This window comes from Synchiropus splendidus, chromosome 1, assembly GCF_027744825.2.
Source record: "Synchiropus splendidus isolate RoL2022-P1 chromosome 1, RoL_Sspl_1.0, whole genome shotgun sequence".
In the NCBI taxonomy this organism is placed as follows: Eukaryota; Metazoa; Chordata; class Actinopteri; order Syngnathiformes; family Callionymidae; genus Synchiropus; species Synchiropus splendidus.
This window is the reverse complement of record NC_071334.1, coordinates 36,510,334-36,532,500: the sequence shown is the minus strand read 5'-3', so window position 1 is coordinate 36,532,500 and position 22,167 is coordinate 36,510,334. Positions and strand designations below refer to the sequence as shown.

Genomic DNA, 22,167 nt, shown 5'->3' with positions numbered 1-22,167 from the left:
ATGTGTTTTAAATGAGGTTTAGAGTTATCACAAGGAGCCAAACAATGCCCAAAGGCAAGATGCCACCTAATGACCGTCACGTCACATACGTCACAACAGATGGAAGCCTAGACGCCTGTATGGTGCAGAACATCACCATGTATCAAACAGACAACAAAGCCATCAGCAAAAAACCACGCAGCACCATATGTAGTAAAAGTACTACGCACATCATTGAAATACATTATCACAATGTTGTTAAGCCATTAATTCAGTCTTATTAAACTACTCCCTTTTGAAATTGACACATTTTAAAATATGTGGGGCTTTTGGCTCTCTCAAGTCAAAAAGGTTCTCGACCACTGATGTAAGGCGTTAAGTTTTAAAAAGAAAAATCTGCATGTCTTAACAAACTACACATTTTCAACTAAGATTGTATGATATTTTACATTCCTCATGTTTTACAAAATGAATCTTTGGAGTCTGCACACAAACATGACTTTCCTTATTATATTATGTGCATCAGACATACAAGAAATCTATAACTGGGTGAGAACTGCGCCACAAGTGAGTTATTGATGTGCTTCTTGAGGATATGGGTCATGGCCAGATCAGAGACAGTGTACACCTCTGGTATCTCACTCTAGCTGAAAGAGGAGTGAAAAGATAAGCGCATCCCATCCCCTGTACGGTTGAGGAGATAAGGGTTGCTTTCCCAACATTACCACTCAGGCAGAAGCCAGTCGGGAGGATTCTTTGAACTATCGCTATCACTATCTTCTCTGCCTGGGAAAATTATGGATGGGGCAGAGTGGCCAGAGAAACAAAAGGCTGATTGAAGGCCACAAGTGCAGGACTCCAGGGGTTAAATCACTCCTCTATCACAGGTCAGAGATCATAAAACCAGAACAAGGGGCGAAAAGACATTTTCCTCTGAGCCATTATCCTCAGTTTGGTTCAGCATTGTGGATGGAGCTTGGGGAAAGACATTAAGAATGCATGAGTGCTGGTGAGGGAAACTCCTGTAACCACTAATAAATAACACAAGAGTGGAGATGTCAGCAAGTTTAAATTCGGGCTCCTGCCGTTACCAAAAGGACTGACTGCTATGTATGCATGACAACCAGCGTAAACACCTTCCTGGGGTCAATAAACATTTTTGATCCCAGCGCTCTATGCCTCATGCCATTCCAGCTCATCCTGTGCAACTGCAACACAATTTGATTTGTAGTGAGCTGGACCAAGAACAGCCCCACATTTGAAAGCTATGTGATATAAAAAGGACAAAATGCAACCTTCTTATTGATTTCATTTAATATTAAACTTCCATTTTCCAATTGAGTTACAAGATACAATCTATTTCAAGCTCATCTGCTCTTGGTGGACTAACTAAAACTACTAGCACAGATAATTCAAAATACCCTTTTATTTTTAGGTTTTGACCGCATAAAGATATGTTTAATTGCTGAAGCGTGTTTATTGATTTTTATATGTGCGGGAAGTCGTTTTGTACACAACTGAAATGATGGAATGTCCAGTAGTGTGTAAGTGGACACCATTTCTTCAGCTGTGGTGTATTAAATTGCGGTATTGTGAAAGGTATGAATTAAAGTAGGACTGGGTAGGACATTATTGAAGGCCGAAGCGTAAAATGCGTGGCCCGCTGCCGAGTGCTGAGACAGAGGCGACAAATTTGTGTTTTCTAAAAGAAACTTACTTCTCAGTATCACGGGAATGCAATATTTTTTAAGCCTCTGAAAATTATCACGACAGGACCGCTTTAGTAATTCAGTGTTTCTTTTTTATATTTAGTGACACATTGATTTTTTTGTTTTTGCTTTGCAGTGGTGAATACAACATGCCTAACAGCTTGCTTATAGGATTTAGACTCAATGTAAGGTGTTTCTCAATGTAATTTGTTGTGTCTGACCTGTGTTTATCACATGGGTGCAGCACACTGTTATTTTGTTGAGATTGTCTGTCATAATTTATTGTTGCATGTTGTGCTTCTTGTGCTTGTTCATTTGTCTTGCAGTCCTGTAAAACAATCCTGATGAATTTGGTCCATTTATTGCATTCACAAACCAGTGTTGTTTTCACCATTGCAACAAGTCTTTTTGCTTTGTTTAAACCAGGCCCAGCAGCCGGCACTCATATTCTAGCTATATTTGATCATCTCTTCTCATTGAAAAACATGCTCTTGGCATTATTCATGAGCTTCTATGACCAACCAGCATCTGTAATAATAATCACCAAAACAACCTTGAGATGAATTAAAAAGACAGATATGCTGCAATTTATTATGTGATGAAAAAATAATTCAGCTAAATATTCCATAACTTACTGATTAGCAAAAAACCACTAGTGCTAATTTACACAAACTGACATGCATCCATTCAGTTTTCCTCTTTGTAGCAGACAGTTTTGCAGCCACACACACAAAGACACTGACTGCGTGACAGATGTTTGTACCTGTTTGAAGAGCTGCAGGTTGACAGCCATGGATAGAAAGTTCTTCATGGTACTGGAGCGATGATTCGTGAAGCTTTCCTCGCAGAATGTAATGGGCTCCCCCTGAGGGCAGCACATACTTCATTGGCACATCATCAGAATTAACCATTCATTTTGGATCACTGTGCACATACTTGCATAATTTGCGAATGAGGTCAGGAGGAAATGCTGATGTGATCAGGTCATGCCTGTTTCTATTATGAGTTTTGAACTTATTTCAACCAATTTCTTCATTAATGTGGACTTAAAGGGAAGGAAAAGAGGGAGGCAAAAGAAGAAAAGTGAAGTTAAGTTCCCCTGGCAGAACAAAATTCCCTCAGTCCAGACGACGGAGCCCCAGTAAACTCCATGTGAACAAATGATTACTGTGTCTTACATCATGTCTGTCGGCCTGTGAGCTGTAGACACAGCGCATGACAACAAAACCTTCACCAGCCAATCAGGCCATGCTCTGCAGTCATTTCATATTCATGCTTTCTCATAATTAACATAATTCTCACATATTTCAATGTTGAACTCAATTCGAAGGGAAAAAAAACAATATGCTTTGTTGCAGCACAACAGGGGGAGTGTGAAAAAAACACACCACAACCCAATTTTCTGGGCAGGGCGGATGATAGCCTGGCCCAAATTCCAACAACTATCCACTTACATCACTTGAAATCTCATAACCCCAGTGGTCTCCAACTGGCCCTGCAGCCTCAGGCCACACTGATAAGACAACACCTTCTTAGACTACAGTAAAGCAGCATCTGTGTTACTGGTATCCAAGAAAAATAATTGGCTTTCAATGAATACCAAAGGCAACCACAAGTCGAATATAAGCCTTCTTACCAAAAGCAAAATCAACCCTGCTCTACATTGGTTACGTTAATATGGAGATCAAGTAGAAGCAAGGTCAATTTAACACATTTTAAGCCAATAAATTAAGCTTAAAAAAATATTTTGAAAAGAATCAGAGAGTTGGGGATCTTAATATGGCAAACAGAGATGGCCATTAACACCAAGACTTCATGTTTACCACGAAGAAACTTTACCACATGAAGCAGTAAGGGATTAGGATGCGTGCCTGTTAAAACGTTCCATCAACAGTTGTGGCCTTCAAAATAACATAAACATTGGATTAGGTTTAAGAGTTCCCTCGCAAAACACTCCACTCCTCACTAATGTTCAAAACTGGTGTTCCATTTGATGGTAATCATGTGGACACCAGGCCATACAATGCATTTGACTTGTATGTGATAAATATGAGCATGCCAAAGATAATTCACTTAATCTGAATTTTTTATTTTTACAGATGTATGTATTGGCTCCATCAAGCTAGAGACCTTCATTTTTACAGGAAAGGCTGACAGCCAGAGTGAGGATCAGCTCCTCCTCAATCAGACAGTGGAGGGCTGTGCTGTCAGGCTACCCTGAATCCTTCTGACAAGGTGAGGTGCTCCACACATGACCAACTGGGTGGTGGACCCAAGAGATCCAAGAGAGACCCAGAAAACACAGAAAGTCTTTTCATGGAATCAATTGTGATCTGGATGAGGTGGGTTCTAAGGGCCTATGCAGCCTGACCTCACAAAGTGGGTGAACATGGAGGGATGATTCTTTTGTTTTTTTAGAAATAGTTAATAACGACTCATTGAGGGTCCCACTAAGTACCCATGCCGAGTCCAGTTAAGACATCATACTGATGTGCAAATGATTGGGCATGAGGATTCTTCATGAAAGAATATGAGAGAAGCATTCACACTTGCACACGCGGGCGCCGCGCACACACACATGTACACACTCGCACGTACATGCACACACACACGCACACACGCACACACACACACACACACACACACACACACACACACACACACACACACACACACACACACACACACACACACACACACACACACACACACACACACACACAGGGTCTCGTGCTTTTGTCCGAGGGGAGGCAGTTTGTTCAGATACAGCTGGTATACAGAGAAAAGAGAGACGGCATCAATAATGTAACATCTTGACTCTGGGAGTCCACAAAGTCCAATTAATCTCAAAGCCAGAGGAACAAAGGCTTTGCTATTTGACAAACAGGACATGGTGTAGTTTGCTCTGCTCTGACTCACACTTGATAAGCAGAAAAGACCCAGAAAAGAATTGTTCAGGGGGCTTAGTAGAGAAGAGTAAAACACCAAAGGTGGCTAAAAGGGATCTTCAAAGGGAATGTCTTGACTTCTTTTAGCTCCTCTGACACTTGAGTGCCTTCGACAGGCCCACCTGAAATCTGCACGTCTGAAAACACACCTCTCACTTTCCTTCAAAACAGCCATGATCTTTCAGACGAGTGAGAAATCGACTGAACCTGAGACTGTGACAGCGACTTTCATTCAAATAATCATATGTATTTTATATTCATGTGATTTAATACGTCACATTATGTCTTGCAATTCACACGGAAGCACCTTCCTTCACTCATGGTGGTAATTGTCAAGAAACAACTTCAGTACTTCAAATTCAATAGAAACAAATCATTTACTTATATTCATGTTTTACTTTGGGAGTGACTAGGAACGTCAAGTTCGGGTCGGACGGTTGGGGAGGCAGGATAATCCAAGAATGTTGGAAATCAAAGAAAAAGAAGACCCATGAGGCACTGCACAAGGAGAATATAGAAGACAGTTGTATCTTTGGGAGGCTGACTATGACAGGTAAGGGTATGATACGGTGAGGAGCTCAGCTATCGCGAAGGGGCTCAAAGTACAACCGCTTCATCAAGAAAAGGCACATGAAATGCGCCTCAACTGAAGTGTTAGGAGCTGGGATCCAGGTCAGAACCAGGACTTCCTGAAACAATCTGTTTTCTTTTGGGGAAGCCTTGTTATTCACGCAGAGGAGCTGTATACAATTTTCTCTCTTTATTTGGGTTAATGTGGCACAGACTCAGAAGCCCCGATGAAAACAACAACATCAAGGACTGTGACGTCGCCCGGCATGGCACAGCCAGGGCCCCACCCTGGAGCCAGGCCTGGGGTTGGGGCTTGAATGCAAGCGCCTGGACGGCCCATGGTCGCCTCTGCCCATGGGCCGTCTCTCCTGCGAACCCACCACCCACAGAGGGAGTCATAGGGGTCGGGTGCAAAGAGAACTTAGTGGCAGTCGAGGGCGGGGGACCCGACGACCTGGTTCGTGTGGACAATCTCTGCCTCTTGGAACATGGAATGTCACTTCGCTGGGGGGGAAAGAGCCTGAGCTTGTGCAGGAGGTTGAGAGGTACCGGCTAGATATAGTCGGGCTCTCCTCCACGCACAGCCTGGGCTCTGGAACCCAACTCCTCGAGAAAGGCTGGACCCTCAACTTTTCTGGAGTTGCCCGTGGGGAGAGGCGGCAGGTTGGCGTAGGCTTGCTCATAGCCCCGCAGCTCTGCAGCTTCGTGTTGGGGTTTACCCCGGTGAACGAGAGGGTCGCGTCCCTACGCCTACGGGTTGGGAACAGGTGTCTCACAGCGGTCGCGGCCTACGGGCTGAACAGCAGTGCAGACTACCCGGCTTTCTTGGAGTCACTGGGAGGGGTACTTGACAGTGCCCCACCCGGGGACTCCATTGTTCTACTGGGAGACTTCAACGCCCACGTAGGCAATGACAGCAAGACTTGGAGAGGCGTGATGGGGAAGAACGGCCTACCCGATCTGAACCTGAGCGGTGTTCGACTACTGGATTTCTGTGCCACCCACAGTTTGTCCATAACGAACACCATGTTTGAGCACAAGGGTGTCCATAAGTGCTCATGGCACCATGACACCCTTGGCCAGAGGTCTATGATAGACTTTGTGACCTTCGGCCATGTGTCTCGGACACTCGGGTGAAAAGAGGGGCAGAGCTGTCAACCGATCACCACCTAGTAGTGAGTGTGATCCGCTGGCAGGGGAGGAAGCCGGTCAGACTGGGCAGGCCCAAACATATTGTGAGGGTCTGCTGGGAACGCCTGGCGGAACCCGCTGTCAGTGGCATCTTTAACTCCCACCTCCGGGAGAGTTTCTCCCAGATCCCGAGGGAGGTAGGTGACATGGAGTCTAAGTGGGCCATGTTCTCCTCCTCCATTGTCAGTGCGGCTGCACGTAGTTGCGGTCGCAAGGTCTCCGGTGCCTGTCGTGGCGGCAATCCCCGAACCCGGTGGTGGACACCAAAAGTAAGGGATGCCGTCAGGCTGAAGAAGGAGTCCTATCGGGTCTTGATGGCCTGTGGGACTCCTGAGGCAGCAGACCTGTACCGGCAGGCCAAGCGTGCCTCTTCCCGTGCAGTCTTGGAGGCAAAAACTCAGGTCTGGGAGGAGTTCGGAGAGGCCATGGAGGAGGACTATTGGTCAGCCTCGAAGAAATTCTGGCAAACCGTCCGTCGCCTCAGAAGGGGGAAGCAGTGCCTCACCAGTGCTGTTTACAGTGCGGGGGGGAGATTGCTGACCTCGACTGGTGACTGGTCGACTGTCGGGCGGTGGAAAGAATACTTCGAGGGTCTCCTCAATCCCGCAGTCACGTCTTCCATTCAGGAAGCGGGGACTGAGGATTCGGACGACTCTCTCATCACCCGGGCCGAAGTCACCGAGGTTGTTCGTAAGCTCCTCGGTGGTAGGGCCCCGGGGGTGGATGAGATCCGTCCGAGTATCTGAAATCCCTGGATGTTGTAGGGCTGTCGTGGCTGACACGTCTCTGCAACATTGCGTGGCAGTCGAGGACAGTGCCTCTGGATTGGCAGACCGGGGTGGTGGTCCCCCTGCTTAAGAAGGGGGACCAGAGGGTGTGTTCCAACTACAGGGGGATCACACTCCTCAGCCTCCCTGGAAAGGTCTATTCCAGGGTACTAGAGAGGAGACTTCGGCCAATAGTCGAACCTCAGATCCAGGAGGAACAGTGTGGTTTTCGCCCCGGTCGTGGAACATTGGACCAGCTCTATACCCTCCATCGGGTGCTCGAGGGTTCATGGGAGTTCGCCCAACCAGTCCACATGTGCTTTGTGGATTTTGAGAAGGCGTTCGACCGTGTCCCTCGCAATGTCCTGTGGGGGGTGCTCCGGGAATATGGGGTGCGGGACCCTCTGCTAGGGGCTGTCCGGTCCCTGTATGACCGGAGCAGGAGCATGGTTCACATTGCCGGCAGACTTGTTCCCGGTGCATGTTGGCCTCCGCCAGGGCTGCCCTTTGTCACCGGTTCTGTTCATTACTTTTATGGACAGAATTTCTAGGCGCAGCCAGAGGTCAGAGGGGATCCAGTTCGGAAACCACAGAACTTCATCTCTGCTATTTGCAGATGATGTTGTTCTGTTGGCCTCATCGGACCGGGACCTTCAGCATGCGCTGGGGCGGTTTGCAGCCGAGTGTGAAGCGGCCGGGATGAGGATCAGCACCTCCAAGTCTGAGGCCATGGTTCTCGACCGGAATAAGGTGGTTTGCTCTCTCCAGGTCGGTGGAGAGTTCTTGCCCCAAGTGGTGGCGTTTAAGTATCTCGGGGTCTTATTCTCGAGTGAGGGAAAAGGGGAGCGTGAAATTGATAGACAGGTTGGTGCAGCGGCAGCAGTGATGCGGTCGCTGTATGGGACCGTCGTGGTGAAGAGGGAGCTGAGTCACAAGACGAAGCTCTCAATTTACCGATCGATATACGTTCCCACCCTCACCTATGGTCACGAGCTTTGGGTCATGACCGAAAGGATGAGATCGCGGATACAAGTGACTGAGATGAGTTTCCTCCGCAGGGTGGCTGGGCGCACCATTAGAGATAGGGTGAGGAGTTTGGTCATCCAGGAGTAGCTCGGGGTGGAGCCGCTGCTCCCCCACATCGTGGGGAACCAGCTGAGGTGAATCGGGCATCTGATTCGGATGCCCCCTGGACGCCTCCCTGGGGAGGTGTTCCGGGCATGTCCTACCGGGAGGAGACCCCGGGGAAGACCCAGGACTCGCTGGAGAGATTATGTCTCCAGTCTGGCCTGGGAACGCCTCGGGATCCCCTGGGAGGAGCTGGAGGAGGTTTGTGCGGACCGGGAAGTTTGGGCTTCCCTGCTTCGAATGCTGCTTCCGTGACCCAACCCCGGATAAGCGGTAGAAGAAGGTGAAGGTGAAGGTAATGTGGCACATAAGGCTTCGACAGGTCCAGTACACTGCAATAATGAGAGTGAAAACGTAGTACTGACAAAGGAAATGAAAAACCTGCACAACATGAAGGTCTTAGATTATAAAGATCAAAAGTAACTGACGGCTAGCATCACACTGAAACATACAACAGACTAACAGAAGTACAAGACTGACTGACAATCACACAACACATAAAGGACACAAGTTTACACACAGCTACATACCACCACTGTTCTGAGAAATAGGGAAAGTGGGAATAAGGGGCAGATTAGCATTTCTCCTGACTTTGCTCATTTTCAATCACTTTATCATTTAAGAAGAAATACTGACTGAATGGTATATAATGTAACAATTAAGAAGTAACACACAGTAGTGTCATATAACTTGTCATGTTAACTGTTTACAATGTTTTAGAGGAATGAAAGAAACATTGGCAAATTAAAGGATTTTTAGAGGTTGACAGTTGTAGAGCTGAAAGGCAAAAAGGTCAAGAATGGGTAGATGTTCTCTTACAGGTTTGTATCTCAGGGCATCTCTGTAGGTACCGAACAGAGCTGCTTGGGCTCTTAGGAAGGCCCTGGCGACCCCACTTCCTGTTGCTGTCGACTGCTTCTTTAGCTTGCCCTTCAAAGAATAGACCTGGGGGTGAAAAAGATTGGAGAGACAGAGAGAGAGAGAAGGAAGAGGGGTGGAGAGATGGGTAAAAGTTAAATTATCACCTTTCAAATTGGTGGAAGAAACAGCTAGCCCATTCTGGGTGTGAAGTATCACATTTACAGGTCATCTTAAAAAAAGAATGAGCAGAAAAGGAAACGCTCCAGCCTATCCTCTGAGCTTATCTGTTGTGCTGCTGGGAGCACCTGCTGCTTCGCTAATTGAGTCAGGACGGGGGTGTCGAACAGGAGGAGACGACAGAGGAAACTCGCACCGTTGTCTTCCTCTCTGCATGCTGCCGCTTCCATTTTTCCCTTTGCACTTCTTCCATTTCTTACTACTTGTTCTTGCTTTCTTACGACCAGATCTTCAACACCCCCTCCTCCTGTCAGCACTCCTGGACTCACCTCTGAAAAAGGACTCTCGACATAAAACATCTTTAATTATTTTTACCCTCTCCTGGCGCTGCCTCCAAGATTCTGGGCAGGAGAAGAGCAGCAGCAGGCCTGAGCATGTTTTAGGATGACAAAAGCTTCACCCTGGCCACATGCCCTGGGGAGCCTGGAGAGAAAGTTGTCAAGTGGCGCTCCTCACCTGCGCAGCAGTAGCCTGACTGCGCGGCAGCCGAGAGAGTGGTGGGAGTGCTGCTCTCTGAATGGGTCGTGCACAAAGGCACAATGCTAAGTTCAAACAAAATGTCTTCATTTCCCCATGATGGTTTTGTTTTCGGACAATCACTGACTGGAATTACGATTTTCAAAAGTAAGGAGTCAACTTTGCCAAGATCATCTAAGCTAATGTTTGAAAACAAACGAGTCGGCCCTACAGGGGTTGGACAAAATAATGGAAACACCTTAAAGCTTTTTTCGGTTTAAGGTGTTTCCATTATTTTGTCCAACCCCTATAGATTGCTAATTGATGTGTCCCTTTGTTCCCAACAAAGAGCAGTGGCCTCTTCAACTAGTCTTGAACTCAGCTGGGGATTATCCAAAACTAACAAAGCACCTAAAAGAATGGTTCGTCGTTCAGCACTCACTCTGGTATTCTGCATTCAGCAGTTACTGCTGACGCACACCCATGAAATAATTTTGCAATTGTTGGATTTCAACATTTAATTTAATTAAATGTCAGCATGGTAAATGGCTCTTATTGTATATAGCACTTTCCGTGCTTGTCCAGCAACCAAAGTGCTTTAGACTAAGTCACCCACAGTCTTCAAAATTATTCAAAATTCACACACATATTCACACAGAGACAGCAGCAGTGCACAATTGGAACGGTCAGGAGCAAAGCCTGTCACAAATTACAACGACATAACAATATCAAATGAAATCCTGTCATACTTCCATCACAGTGCGCTCACTACCTAAGAGAAAATAAAGACCACATGCTAACCTTTGCACACTTAATTAGATTATAAAGTGTAAATAAATTAAATCTCTGAGGGAATTTCAAAACTAAAACATGACATATGAGGTTGTGTAATTTGGAGTCCATCACAGGCCACTGGATGGACATGGATCGTCTTAATCGACATTAAAAAAACATAAGTGAGACCAGGCCTAATTGAAACACAAACCATCAAAAAAGTAGCACAGTGTGAAGCTGGAGCAATGTGGGCTCATTGCTGACTGCTGCCTGCCATTAGAAAACTTGAGGGAGGAGAAGCAAAGAGGAGAGAAACAGACAGAGAGGGGAAGAAAGCAGTCGAGAGACAGAGAGTGACGGTCTTAAACTGGGACAAAGACAAAACGAAGTGTGTGGAAGCATCTCCCTTGGGTGTTCTCACTCCACAATGTCCCTGTGCTGCCATCGCGACTACTCCAAGGCATCAAAAACAAAGTTTATCACGGTTAAATTAACAAGTGTCATCTCATACTGCTAAATGCTTTAATGTTTATGTAAAGTCATCTCTGGAATTAATATTTCATGTTTGTGTTTCTCCACATCTTTACCACATTTGTTGCAAATCATTAAAATGCCTCTTTTTTTCAGACGGAGAATCAAAGCAAAGCCAATGTCAGCTGGAGCAGTGCAGCTGTTCCCAACCAACAACACAGGAAAAGGGACGGGACTAGGGATGGACAAAATGGACAAAAGAAATGTGTTGACGTGAACCTAGGTAGATGACCGTGTCAGAGAGCCAGACTATGAGAACCACTGATCCAGAGTTGATCAATGTCATTATCAAAGGTTCCCTGCATTAAAAATGAGTTTAAAACTACGATTGTGAACTAAAGTCTACCAAACTCTCCACAACTGTCACACACCGGTGTCGGCTGTAAAATGCCAAACAAAGCAGATTTTTCATGATACATTTGCATATGATGACGGTAAACTAAGTTATTCAATGGAAGCCCTATTTAAAGATGGAACATGAAGAGGATTACAAGGAATAGAAAAATTATTATGATAATGACTGACAAAAGAAAACTTAACTTTAAAACACAAAATAAGCTTAGTAACAATCTGCTTAAAAATGTATGGATTTTTAACAAGCTGGAAATGAAACGAACAAAAATGAAAATAATAGAATGTATGATATAGTTTAAAATTGGTTAAACATGAATAAAAAAAAAATTTAAAAAAGTGTATGACAAAGTAATTAGTAAAATAAACCAGAAAATTAGGAGAGGTTAAGTAATAAAGTTAATTAAGAAATATTGTGACTGAGTTAAAAAATAAATTCATAAATAAAATCAAGGTAATTAGGGAAAATAAGATAAGAATCCTGCAAATGAGTAACAGTCTAAATAAGCACAGGAAGAAGGGGAAGAAATAAAGTGTTAGGTTAAACGGAATTAACTTGCAGACTACACTCTGCCAGTGACAAAAGGCTGCTGGAAACAGATGAAATTGGTTCCAAAGCAGATTAATTCTAGAAAGAAAACCCAACAACGTGAGGATATCCGTTTTTGCTTAAAGGGAAGCGACTCAGTCAGCGGAGTGATTCATCACAACCTGCAGGAAATAACTGTGTGTTCTGCAAAACCAGTTTGAATGCAGCACCTAAGCTTACAGTCATCAGGTATGTCTCCACGGTAATAGTTCTGTCAAACTAATTAACTTTTACAGTTTGAGTTTAACTAACGAGACATGTAGAGGCATCAGAAGAAGGCCAGGCACTACAGGTGATAACCCTATTTGGCTGTGACATTTTTTAGTGTAAAGTCACAGTGGCGGTGATGAGATCAAAGCCAAAGTCCCCCATTGGGTCCAATTAGAACCATAGTATTGTACAGGAAAGGGGTGGTAGCCGAGCGAGCAGAGAAAGGGCGGGTGGTGGGGGGGAGTGGGGAGGAGGAGGAAAAAAAAAACTGTTGAGTTGTGATATTCATAATCTATGCAGAGAGGCCTTTCCAGTACTGGTCCTCTCCCCGTAGCTGTGATCTTTTCAATTTACATCAAGGGAAGATGGTCGGGGATGAAAGCAGGGCATCGGAGGCGCGAAATCCACAGAGGGCAGACACAGGGCCTCATTAAGGCCCGGCCCAGCCAGCCCCAAACAGGGTTTGAAGTGCGTCACATAAAGAGCATGAGGTCAAAGGTCAGACATAGAACAGATCTCCATTTAACTCTCCAGCTGGAGATGGTAATTAGCAGGTGCAACGGTGATCCCAGACTGACTATACAGGATGATTCCACTGTCACTGACATCGCACATCTGTGCCAGCGTGAGTGTGTGTATTGATGCAGTGATAAGTGCAGAGAAATGAGGAAAATGCACATCTGTTTCAGAGAGGTGGTGACTTGCATGCGGACATAAATTAATACATTAGAATGCAGATGACTGGTGAAATAGAGTTGCGCAGCTTTTCATGACGCATCATAGAATTGTCTCCACACAATTCATGCAATATTATTGGGGGGGAAAAAATAATAATAATATGAAAATAAGTTTATTATTTTATTTATTTATATTTATCATTTTTACATTTACAGAAACCAGCTACATTAGCAGATATATTTTTATTAGTAAAAACACTAATCAAAAGACGTCTGAGGTTGTGTACAAAACAGGCATTATTATTATTATTAATATTATTATTACTAAGACTAGTCGTAGTAGTCGTTGTATAAAGATATTTATCAAGACACCAACAATAGCTGAAGTAAAAAGCACTTTGTGAGGCATGCAATTTCACTGAGAAGAGAGCAGATAATCAAAACTTTCAGATGACCAAACTACTCATCTTAACAGGAGGACCAGCTGATGGTCAGTCAACCATTGTAGCTCTTTCTGTGACTAAATAAAAATGTGCATAATAATGTTAAAATTCTGACAAATTTCAGAAGCCTGACATTTCAGAAAAGCAAAAAAAGTTGGATTTTCCTCTCTCCAAAAAAGACTGTTTTGTTTAAGATTCTGTCCAGGGAAGGAAAGCCATAGGGATGCAATTAAAGAACTACAAAGGAAAAAAAATGGTTATGAAAATCTCCCACTTTCTTTTGATGTGCTGCAGTTGCATACACACACACACACACACACACACGTTTTGCAGGCACACGCACACACACACGTTTGTTTCACTATTCCTGTGAGGACATGTCATAATGCTTTCCCCAGCCTCTCACCCTCAACTTAACCATCCAAAACACATAGTTAACCTTAACCAGGACTCTGAACCAAACTTACACCAATTATAATGAACTACTTTTACTGATTTTGTAACCCTGTAAACCTTGTGAGGACCGACCAAAATGTCCTCACTTTGCAAAAATGTCCTCACTCTGTTGATTGAAAACTCACCCAGGTTCTCACAAAAATAGAAGGACAAGAATACACACAGGCATCTGTCATATTAGCATGCTTGAGAATAGCTCCATCACGTTTGTAGATTTGCTGGTCAGGCAGAATAAAAGAAATGAGGAGCTCTCCATCGTATTAGAATGTGTGTGTTTTAATGGGAGCACGCACTGTGCCTTGAGATTCTCCCCCGCATGGTGTAAGTTTGTGGAGCTGACCTCTCTGTGCATGAGAGCGGTCAAGTTTTGCAAACATAATTAACTTCACCAAAATTATCATCTCTCACTTCATTCAGCTAACGCAGTGGGTGACTCTGCTTCCCTTTTCTTTTGTATCCCAGGCTACCTACATTTGCAGGCTGAAAATGAAGCGCTATGTAGAGCAACTGTGCACACAATTCACAGCATCATTTAGCACACCATAGACGGAAAATAAATAAATTATATATATAAAAGCGCCCATCATTTAACATTTAACATTGCCTGTGAAGGTAAATAATGTTGCTATGACTAAAAGTAGCATAAAATAACAGCCTTGGCGACTGTTGAAAATACGAACCGTTGCTTCTATAACACTCCACACAAGTAAATAAAGGGCACCTGAGGGCATGAGTACGCACTGTTCAGAATCATTTAAACCAATGGTAACCTCCCAGCTACTCCTGAAAACACGCCAGCACAGACATTGACGGTCAGAATATAACATGGACAGATTACAAATCACTTGGACATCTAAGCCATTGAGGAATATTACAGTAACAGAGGTGGGGCAAACACAGAGTTTCCCTGCAGTTCAGTGTGCACCAGGTTTTTATAGACCGGGCTGAAGCGCAGACAAATTACACACACTTGGCCACTTCTGAGCAGAAAAGCTGAGGATATGAGAGATAGCCAGAATCTGAGAGTAGCAAAAAGTTTACTCCTGAACTAGATCTTAATCCACCATCCACCTAGGCCAACAGGGTGTGTCTGTGCATTTGTAGGCAGCGTGAGTTCGCCGGCTGACTGCTGCCACGGATGATGATGAAGTAGATGTTGTTTTCCGGGTGCGTCAGAAAACTCAACACCAAATTAAAGCCACAATGTTTGATTAAGTGTGCCAGGTGATCTCAGGAGAGGAGTGCAGACACAACCTCAACCCCCTCATTCATTTGTAAACCTCCAAATGCAGGCTTGAAATACAGGAAGTAGGAGTGTACGGTGTAAATTTCCCTCTTGATTAGGAATACAAATGATCAAATGCATGAAGGATGGAGTGCGCGGGTACACGGTGTCAGCAAAGTAACGCTAGGCAGGGAGGAGGAGAAAAGAAGGAATTAGGCTGTGATGTGAGAGGGAGCATCTGAAAATAAAGATGTAAAAGCAGCATTGTAGCACCTCACCTTGAATATGTGGCACAAAAAGAATAATACATGAAAAAAAAAATCCGTCATTGGGCTGTGATCAAATGAAAATGGGATTCAGTCACACACAGTTTGTTTTCTGAATTAACAGACTCCTAATTTGCTATTCTTGGATACTTTTAATGACTAGTGCGGTAAACAGCACATACAACCAAAAGCCAATTATAACTTTATCAGCACAGAGTCTGTGCGGAAGGGGGACCGTGTTGTATCGCAGAACGAGAAACCCCAAACACTTTGATCTTCCAGGGAATGTGTGTTTATTTTTCTTGACTATTTATTTTTCAGCGCGATTGTCAGAGCATTCACTTTCAGACAGGGAACGTATTTCCTTCTTTTATATTGTGCATATAGAAGCCGACTGACAATAGGAACAATAATTTAAGCATACAATTCATAAATGAAAGGACTGAATTAAAACTTATGCACCACATCATGCACATATTCAGATCAGCACGTTTTTTTTTTTTGTTTTTTTTTTTTTTTAAGATTATTAATTAATAGTTTTTGCAGTCTTTTAAACATCATGACATTCTAAAGCGTACTCACTGGCATCATGTTTCATACGTTACCACACCAGACTACATATTAACTTGAATTGTATTTGAATATCATGACAGTATTTTTTGTGTTATTGATATATGATATGGTGTTTTGCAACTGCATCGCGATGCAGAGGTGAAATTGCGGATCAAAATAAGATCATTAAAAGATATATCATTCTGCATCGGACGGAAAAAAAGTGGGTTAAACAAAGTTTGAACGATTAACAAGGCACATCACCTCTTACTTCCCGCGACTTCCCATATTTATTTACTGTCACATTAAGATCCTGCCTTGTGCGGACCAAACGGAAAGGCAACTGGCATGGTAGCATGTGTAATAGTCAATAAAGCTGAAATATTAAGTGTGAAATTGAAGGGAAAAGGCCATTAAAGGGCAGGCAAAAGAGGAGACATTCTAGGGGTCCTGTCTGAGAGACGGCAGCTAATTTGGGACAACTGTGAACTCTGAACCTGCTAAAAGCACGGTCACTGGTCAGCCCAGCCACCTAACACAGTCCACATGTTGGCGCAGCCTATGACGCCGTAATGAGAGGAATCGCGTAGGGTTTTGCTTAAATCAACATCAGTCGCCTTTGTCTCTCCCCATCCTAAAAAACTTTCCTGTGGTTTCAACCTTTGTTGTATTTCATGTCTGATGTATTCATTCAGAGCGATGTCAGGCCTTTAAAGCGTTAATAATCACTCCTCCGTCGGTGGCTGGGCTGTTGATTCACGCTGAATACACACTGCGCTAAGTAGCCAGCGTTATACGGTGAGAATGAGAGAGGAATAAAAAGGGTTTTAATAGCTGAGGAACAACACTCGGCTGAGAATTAATCAGGATTTCAGGCCTCTCTTTGACTGCGCAATGTCTAAGACATTACCCTTGTGTAAATACAAACATCAAATGCCGGTGGCACGTCCTCATCACTAACAAGCAAGCTAACAAGAGACCTGGAATTCCGCTTAATTAGTACCTGCCTGTTTCCTTATTAATCCTGTTGCCCCGGTGAAAAGATAAGAGGAGAGAGGGAAACACAAGAACGGAGGTAACCACAAAACAACGACAATTTGTTAGGATAAATATAATAATGCCAGGGAAGCTTCCATTTCAGGTGCTGTAATTTGACATGATATGTGGGCTCTGTTCTGTCATTAGTCAGGGAAAATGGTGAGACAACGATCAAAGTGAAAAGGCTGCCACTTCATTTATCATGCGGCAAAGACAAGGCATTTCTCTCCGTTTCCTTTCGCTTCTCAAAAACCCTGACTCCTTTTTATGATAAACTCACTTTGCAATTTAATATCGGGCTTGAGTCCCGGTGTGCAGGAAACCTTGGAGGCAGGAAGTAGGACGGCAGTGTAACCAGATGAAGGGAAGGAGACATTAAAAGCTGGTGTGAGAAATGTCCAGGCAAAAGCAGAGGACAGAGGCAGCAATTAGGAAAACATAACTCAAGTCACACAACACCGAACAAATCGTATTTGTTTACGAGGAATTGGACCAGACAGGCAGTGGATCTCATTATGGGGATAGAAAATGTGCATACTTTTAAATATACAAATAACTTCTAAATTCAACTTAAAGGTAATATAATTATCCGCAGTCATTGAGTCACTAAAAATTCAAGCATTCAGAGAGCCTGACATGGTCTTGGAATGAGCTCTTATAGAATGGCAGCAGGGCTGTGGTTTAACAGTTTTACGTTTTTTTTAACACACTAGGAGAGTACCAGGAACCCAAGGAAGACTTTATCAACTTGTGATTAAACAACATTAATAGTGTTACTCTATTGACAGCTCTACATAGCACAGCAAACGTTTTCGTTTCAACATGTGTATTTTTGTATTTATGTTATTATTTTGTTTTGATGACCCGCATTGTCCAAGCCTTGTACGTCATTAATTGAAACTTTGGAAATGCAGAGAGAATTTTTAACAATCCACCGAATTAGGTCAATTCACCACTTCACCTGTTCTGTATGGGAGACCATTGCACATTGAAGCAACTCCAAAGACTCCTATTTTTTGAGACAAATTCATTTGAAAAATATTTAAATACTTCTGCAGTTGCTGCATCACCGTATGAATATTTGAGCCATAGTGTGTTAATATTTGGAATATGATCTCTTATGGATATTGTTGGAATCAGCAATTAAAAAATTCTCTTGTGGATGTAATGAGGTCATATTTTATTTCAAAAGTAAATAAATGAATACATTTTTTAAAAAATACAGCTCTTATTGACCAAAGGTGAGATGAAACCTTGAATTTGCCGGTCCATCAGTTGGACTGAGGCGCTGCACAGTCCAAGCACAGAAAACAGCAGCTGGATGACTAGAGCGCCTGCAGCCTCAGCAGGGATTCTGCGCCTCACAGTGGAGCTTTAATACACATTGTTTTAAACAGCTCAACAAACAGACACCTTCTTTGACAGAGACGGAGAAGACAAGCGAGTGTATTGTTCTCTGTGTGTGTGAGAAGGTGAGAGTGACCCTGATGGCGGTCAGTGCGACAGGAACCATCACCATGGCATCCATTAATTAAAGACACGATGCACTGGCAGGTGGCTTCACAGTCCACTCTGGTAATTGGCCCCCTTCTCTCCTATTCTCCCTCTCTAGAAAATAACCATCTCTGTCTTTTTTTTTCTCCTGCTCAGATCTCTCATTTTCAGAAAGTAGGCCGGCTGAAAATGCAAGACTTTGTGAAATAATGATAAGAATGGATGGAGATGAAGAGAAGGGAGTCAGACTTTTCCCCACAAGCCTCTGATGGTCGGGGGACACTGTTTGCCTTCAAACGTCGTGCGACGCGACAGGAGTTTACTTTAGACAGCCGCAGTGTGAGAAGCTGCTGCTGCAGTCGTTAATGATGTGGCGGCGGGACGGAGCTGTACTTTGACAAGTCTCAGCATGTAACATCGGTGTTTCTGCTTTCTGTGTACATCCTAAATGTAGAAGTTGGTATGTGAAAAGCCAATCTCCAAGAGTTCAAAAATAGTAATTAACCTGTGCGCGAGACATTTAGTGACTAAACATTACACATTTTATTTTATTTTTTTTGTTAGCATACAAAAACGAAGGTAGCAGAATGTACATATTAATAGGATGACAACATTTAAAAAAAATTTATTCTTTGAAGAAAAACATTCTATCAATAAAGTGATTGATTATTTTTTCCACCCAATCAAAACAGTTCAGCTTCAGTTACAGTTCATTACTGAAGAGCATTGGTCTTGTGTTTTAATGGAAATATCCTATTAAATGTATTGTGTACCTAAACATCTCGATTGCCTTGACAGTTCTTGTGACTAAATGTACATTTAAAATGTCAAATTTGTATGAATTTAAAAAAGAATGATGGGAATACCTTTGGTGGATTATTACTAGTTTGAACAAAATAACTAAAAAGTGCCACAGTCATGCTTTTATTTAATTATTTTTTCTAACCAGCTCCCTGCCGTATTGTGTTATAATTAATGTTTTCATTTCTGTGATGTGTTGAGGTCAAATCAGGAACAAACTAAGTATAAACTCTTCAAAATCAAAATGTAACTGTATGGAGACAGTTAAATCTATTTCTTCCTTATTCCACAAAATGCAATTTGAACAGAAGATGTTGCCACTCACTATGTCACTGGGAAGGTTGTGCAGGTCATCAAACGGGCTCTCCAGGGTGTTGGTATCAACATTCAGAATGACTACATCCTCCAGGGAACGACTCCGAACTCTCTGCGGAAAAAACAAGAAATGTCCTGTACTTTTATCAACTCTCACTTCGCTCGACGAGGTGAACATAATTCATTTATTACTTGCTTCAGGTTGGCTTTTTAATGAATTACCGCAACATGCATGTGTGGGTGAGTGAAATCAGACATCCAAGTTTCATTTTTTCTTTGAAATCACAAGACAGGTCATGTATGTATTTTCATATTTTTAATTGATATCATAATTTATTTCTCTTACTTACTTATCTATTTGCACACTATATTCTCTTTGTAAAAAAAAATCTGCAGAGAAAAAAAATCAATAGCCATTCTTTTATCATTTATTTCAACAGTTTTTTTTACGTTACGGAAAACAGCAATATTTAACAATCTTGAAACATCATTAGAAATAGCATGTATGGTCAGATTACAGATGTAAAAAAGGTGATTCAGTCAATTTTTAAGTCATTATCAGGGCAAAAATTAAAAAAAAAACAAGAAAAACTAAAAGACTAAATACAGCAGTGTTAAATACACAGCTCCTGATTGGAAGTTAAATTACAGAGAAGGATGCAAATGTTTTGTAAAATTTTGTTTTGAAATTTGTGATTTCATGGTTTGCACTTCACCACGATTTACAGATTCACGCTGTTTTAGGACCTAATTTAAGTAGTCGGTAATTTGTAAGTGATGCAATCAACCTCATCACGGACAGCACCAGAAAACCCGTGTTCATGAGTAGACAGTGAAATACTAATGTTGAAACAGTTTTCCATTGAGTTTTACTGCAGAAAAATAAAAACACATCCACGTGAAGTGCATCTTCGCAATGTGTACATGGTAATGATCTGAATTTTAAAATGATTTGCAGAAATCATTAAAATTAAAAATAAACAAATAAATCTCACAGTATGTTGAACTTGATTCCAATGGTACAAAATATGTGGTGGTATAAATATAAATAATGTGGAAATATATATGAAAATGAGAGACACAAAAGTCATCGCCACCTGGGATGAACACAAATGTGAAACTAGACTTTTTCAAAGAGAAAGAAGATGCAAGACTCATGAGTCTAAGAAAATGAAAAATGCTCTTCTTTTCGTCAGAGCTGGAATCCAAGGCATGAACAACAAAACCGTGGCTCTGCAAGGCTCGTGTGCAGCCTGATGGCGACAAATTCAACTATTATTTCAGTGTGGTGCAGGATGCAAGCAGGTGTGTGTATGTGTGTGGGAGTGGAGGGGGGTATAGTGTGTGAATTTCTAGTTTGTCACTTTGGTGACAGCCTGTGCAGCGGAGGCTCACATGCTGATCTGGACTAATTATGTAGTGGCGGAAAGGGGGTCTGTCACGGATGCAGAGTGTGATAAATACTGCCACTGCTCCAACTGTCAAATATTGCACACACACTGGCACATGCACAGTGATGCTTGCACACCTACATACACACACAAACACACGTGCACGAACGCGCACACACTTGCAGTAATAATGTGCACATGCTTGCAATATGCATTCACACACAGCAGAGCTGGTGACGGCTCGCCCCCCAAACAACACACACGTTTTCAGCAATGAAGAAGAAAAGCTCGAAGTTTGAAAGAAGCGGCGCCACTTATTCCATGCTCCAATTAAGATGGTATCGGTACAATTACTGTTTTAATAATGGAATTAAAATAATAGAGACAAAGTCACAAAATTTCCCTTTTTTGTTTGTCTTATTTATGAGATAATTAAATTAGGTAAATGTACTTATTTCTAACATCAAATATCTTCATTCATGAATCTCAAGTGTGCTCCAATAAGAATAGGTGTGCGTGTGTTTAATTGCGTTTGCAACGTGAACAGCTGTCCTGAATATTTGTGGCATTTAAAATGTCCTTTTTAAGAACTTTTCAACTCTATTTTTTTAAGTCACGTGGCATGAGCTGAAACACCAAGTCAACTTTCATTCAAAGTCTTCTGCTGAATTCGGAAATGGTAACTGTAGTAGACTCAAACACATAATTGAGCTGTGACACTTTCTCATGAAGCTGATTAGCGAACTCACCTCCAGCAGACTGAGATGAACTCCCACGAAGTACGGCATGGGAGCACTGCGGATGAGAAGCCAAATCAGTGGGTATATCTAACTGAAGACGAAACAGTCGTAAAGAAAGGAATATATCATGTGCTAAACCATGTTCTGCGCAATTATAGATTAAAATGAGATGGAACTATTGGTGCCGGAGTGTCAGAGCATGAACAATAAAAAAAAAAGATAATCCGAGTGCTCTTAAACTTAATAATTGTATGGCTGGTAGACTCACAGAGTATTTCCCTCAGGGCCCCCTATTGCTCTCGAAACAGCAAGAGCCATTAGATTTACTGGTGTGTGGAAAAGAGTCATTAAATTGCTCTGTTAGCACTCAACTGACTACTGGAACATCCCATGTTATATTGTATTGATATTAAATCAGCTTTTGTTAATGTGTAAATTGAGAAAGAACAAAATTACACATAATTAATA

At 42.6% G+C, this 22,167-nt stretch overlaps 1 protein-coding gene across 3 annotated transcripts in view; it reads right to left on the bottom strand.

Annotated features, from left to right (window-relative positions):
• Positions 1–22,167, bottom strand: part of dennd1b (DENN/MADD domain containing 1B) — a 117,823-nt gene that overhangs the window by 24,013 nt on the left and 71,643 nt on the right. For all 3 annotated transcript variants that reach the window (XM_053876541.1, XM_053876550.1, XM_053876559.1), the window contains 4 exons: positions 21,709–21,754; positions 19,579–19,680; positions 9,112–9,237; positions 2,452–2,553 (listed from right to left, as the gene is read on the bottom strand). In XM_053876541.1, coding sequence (XP_053732516.1) covers positions 2,452–2,553; positions 9,112–9,237; positions 19,579–19,680; positions 21,709–21,754 — 376 coding nt within the window. The remainder of the gene's footprint in view (positions 1–2,451; positions 2,554–9,111; positions 9,238–19,578; positions 19,681–21,708; positions 21,755–22,167) is intronic.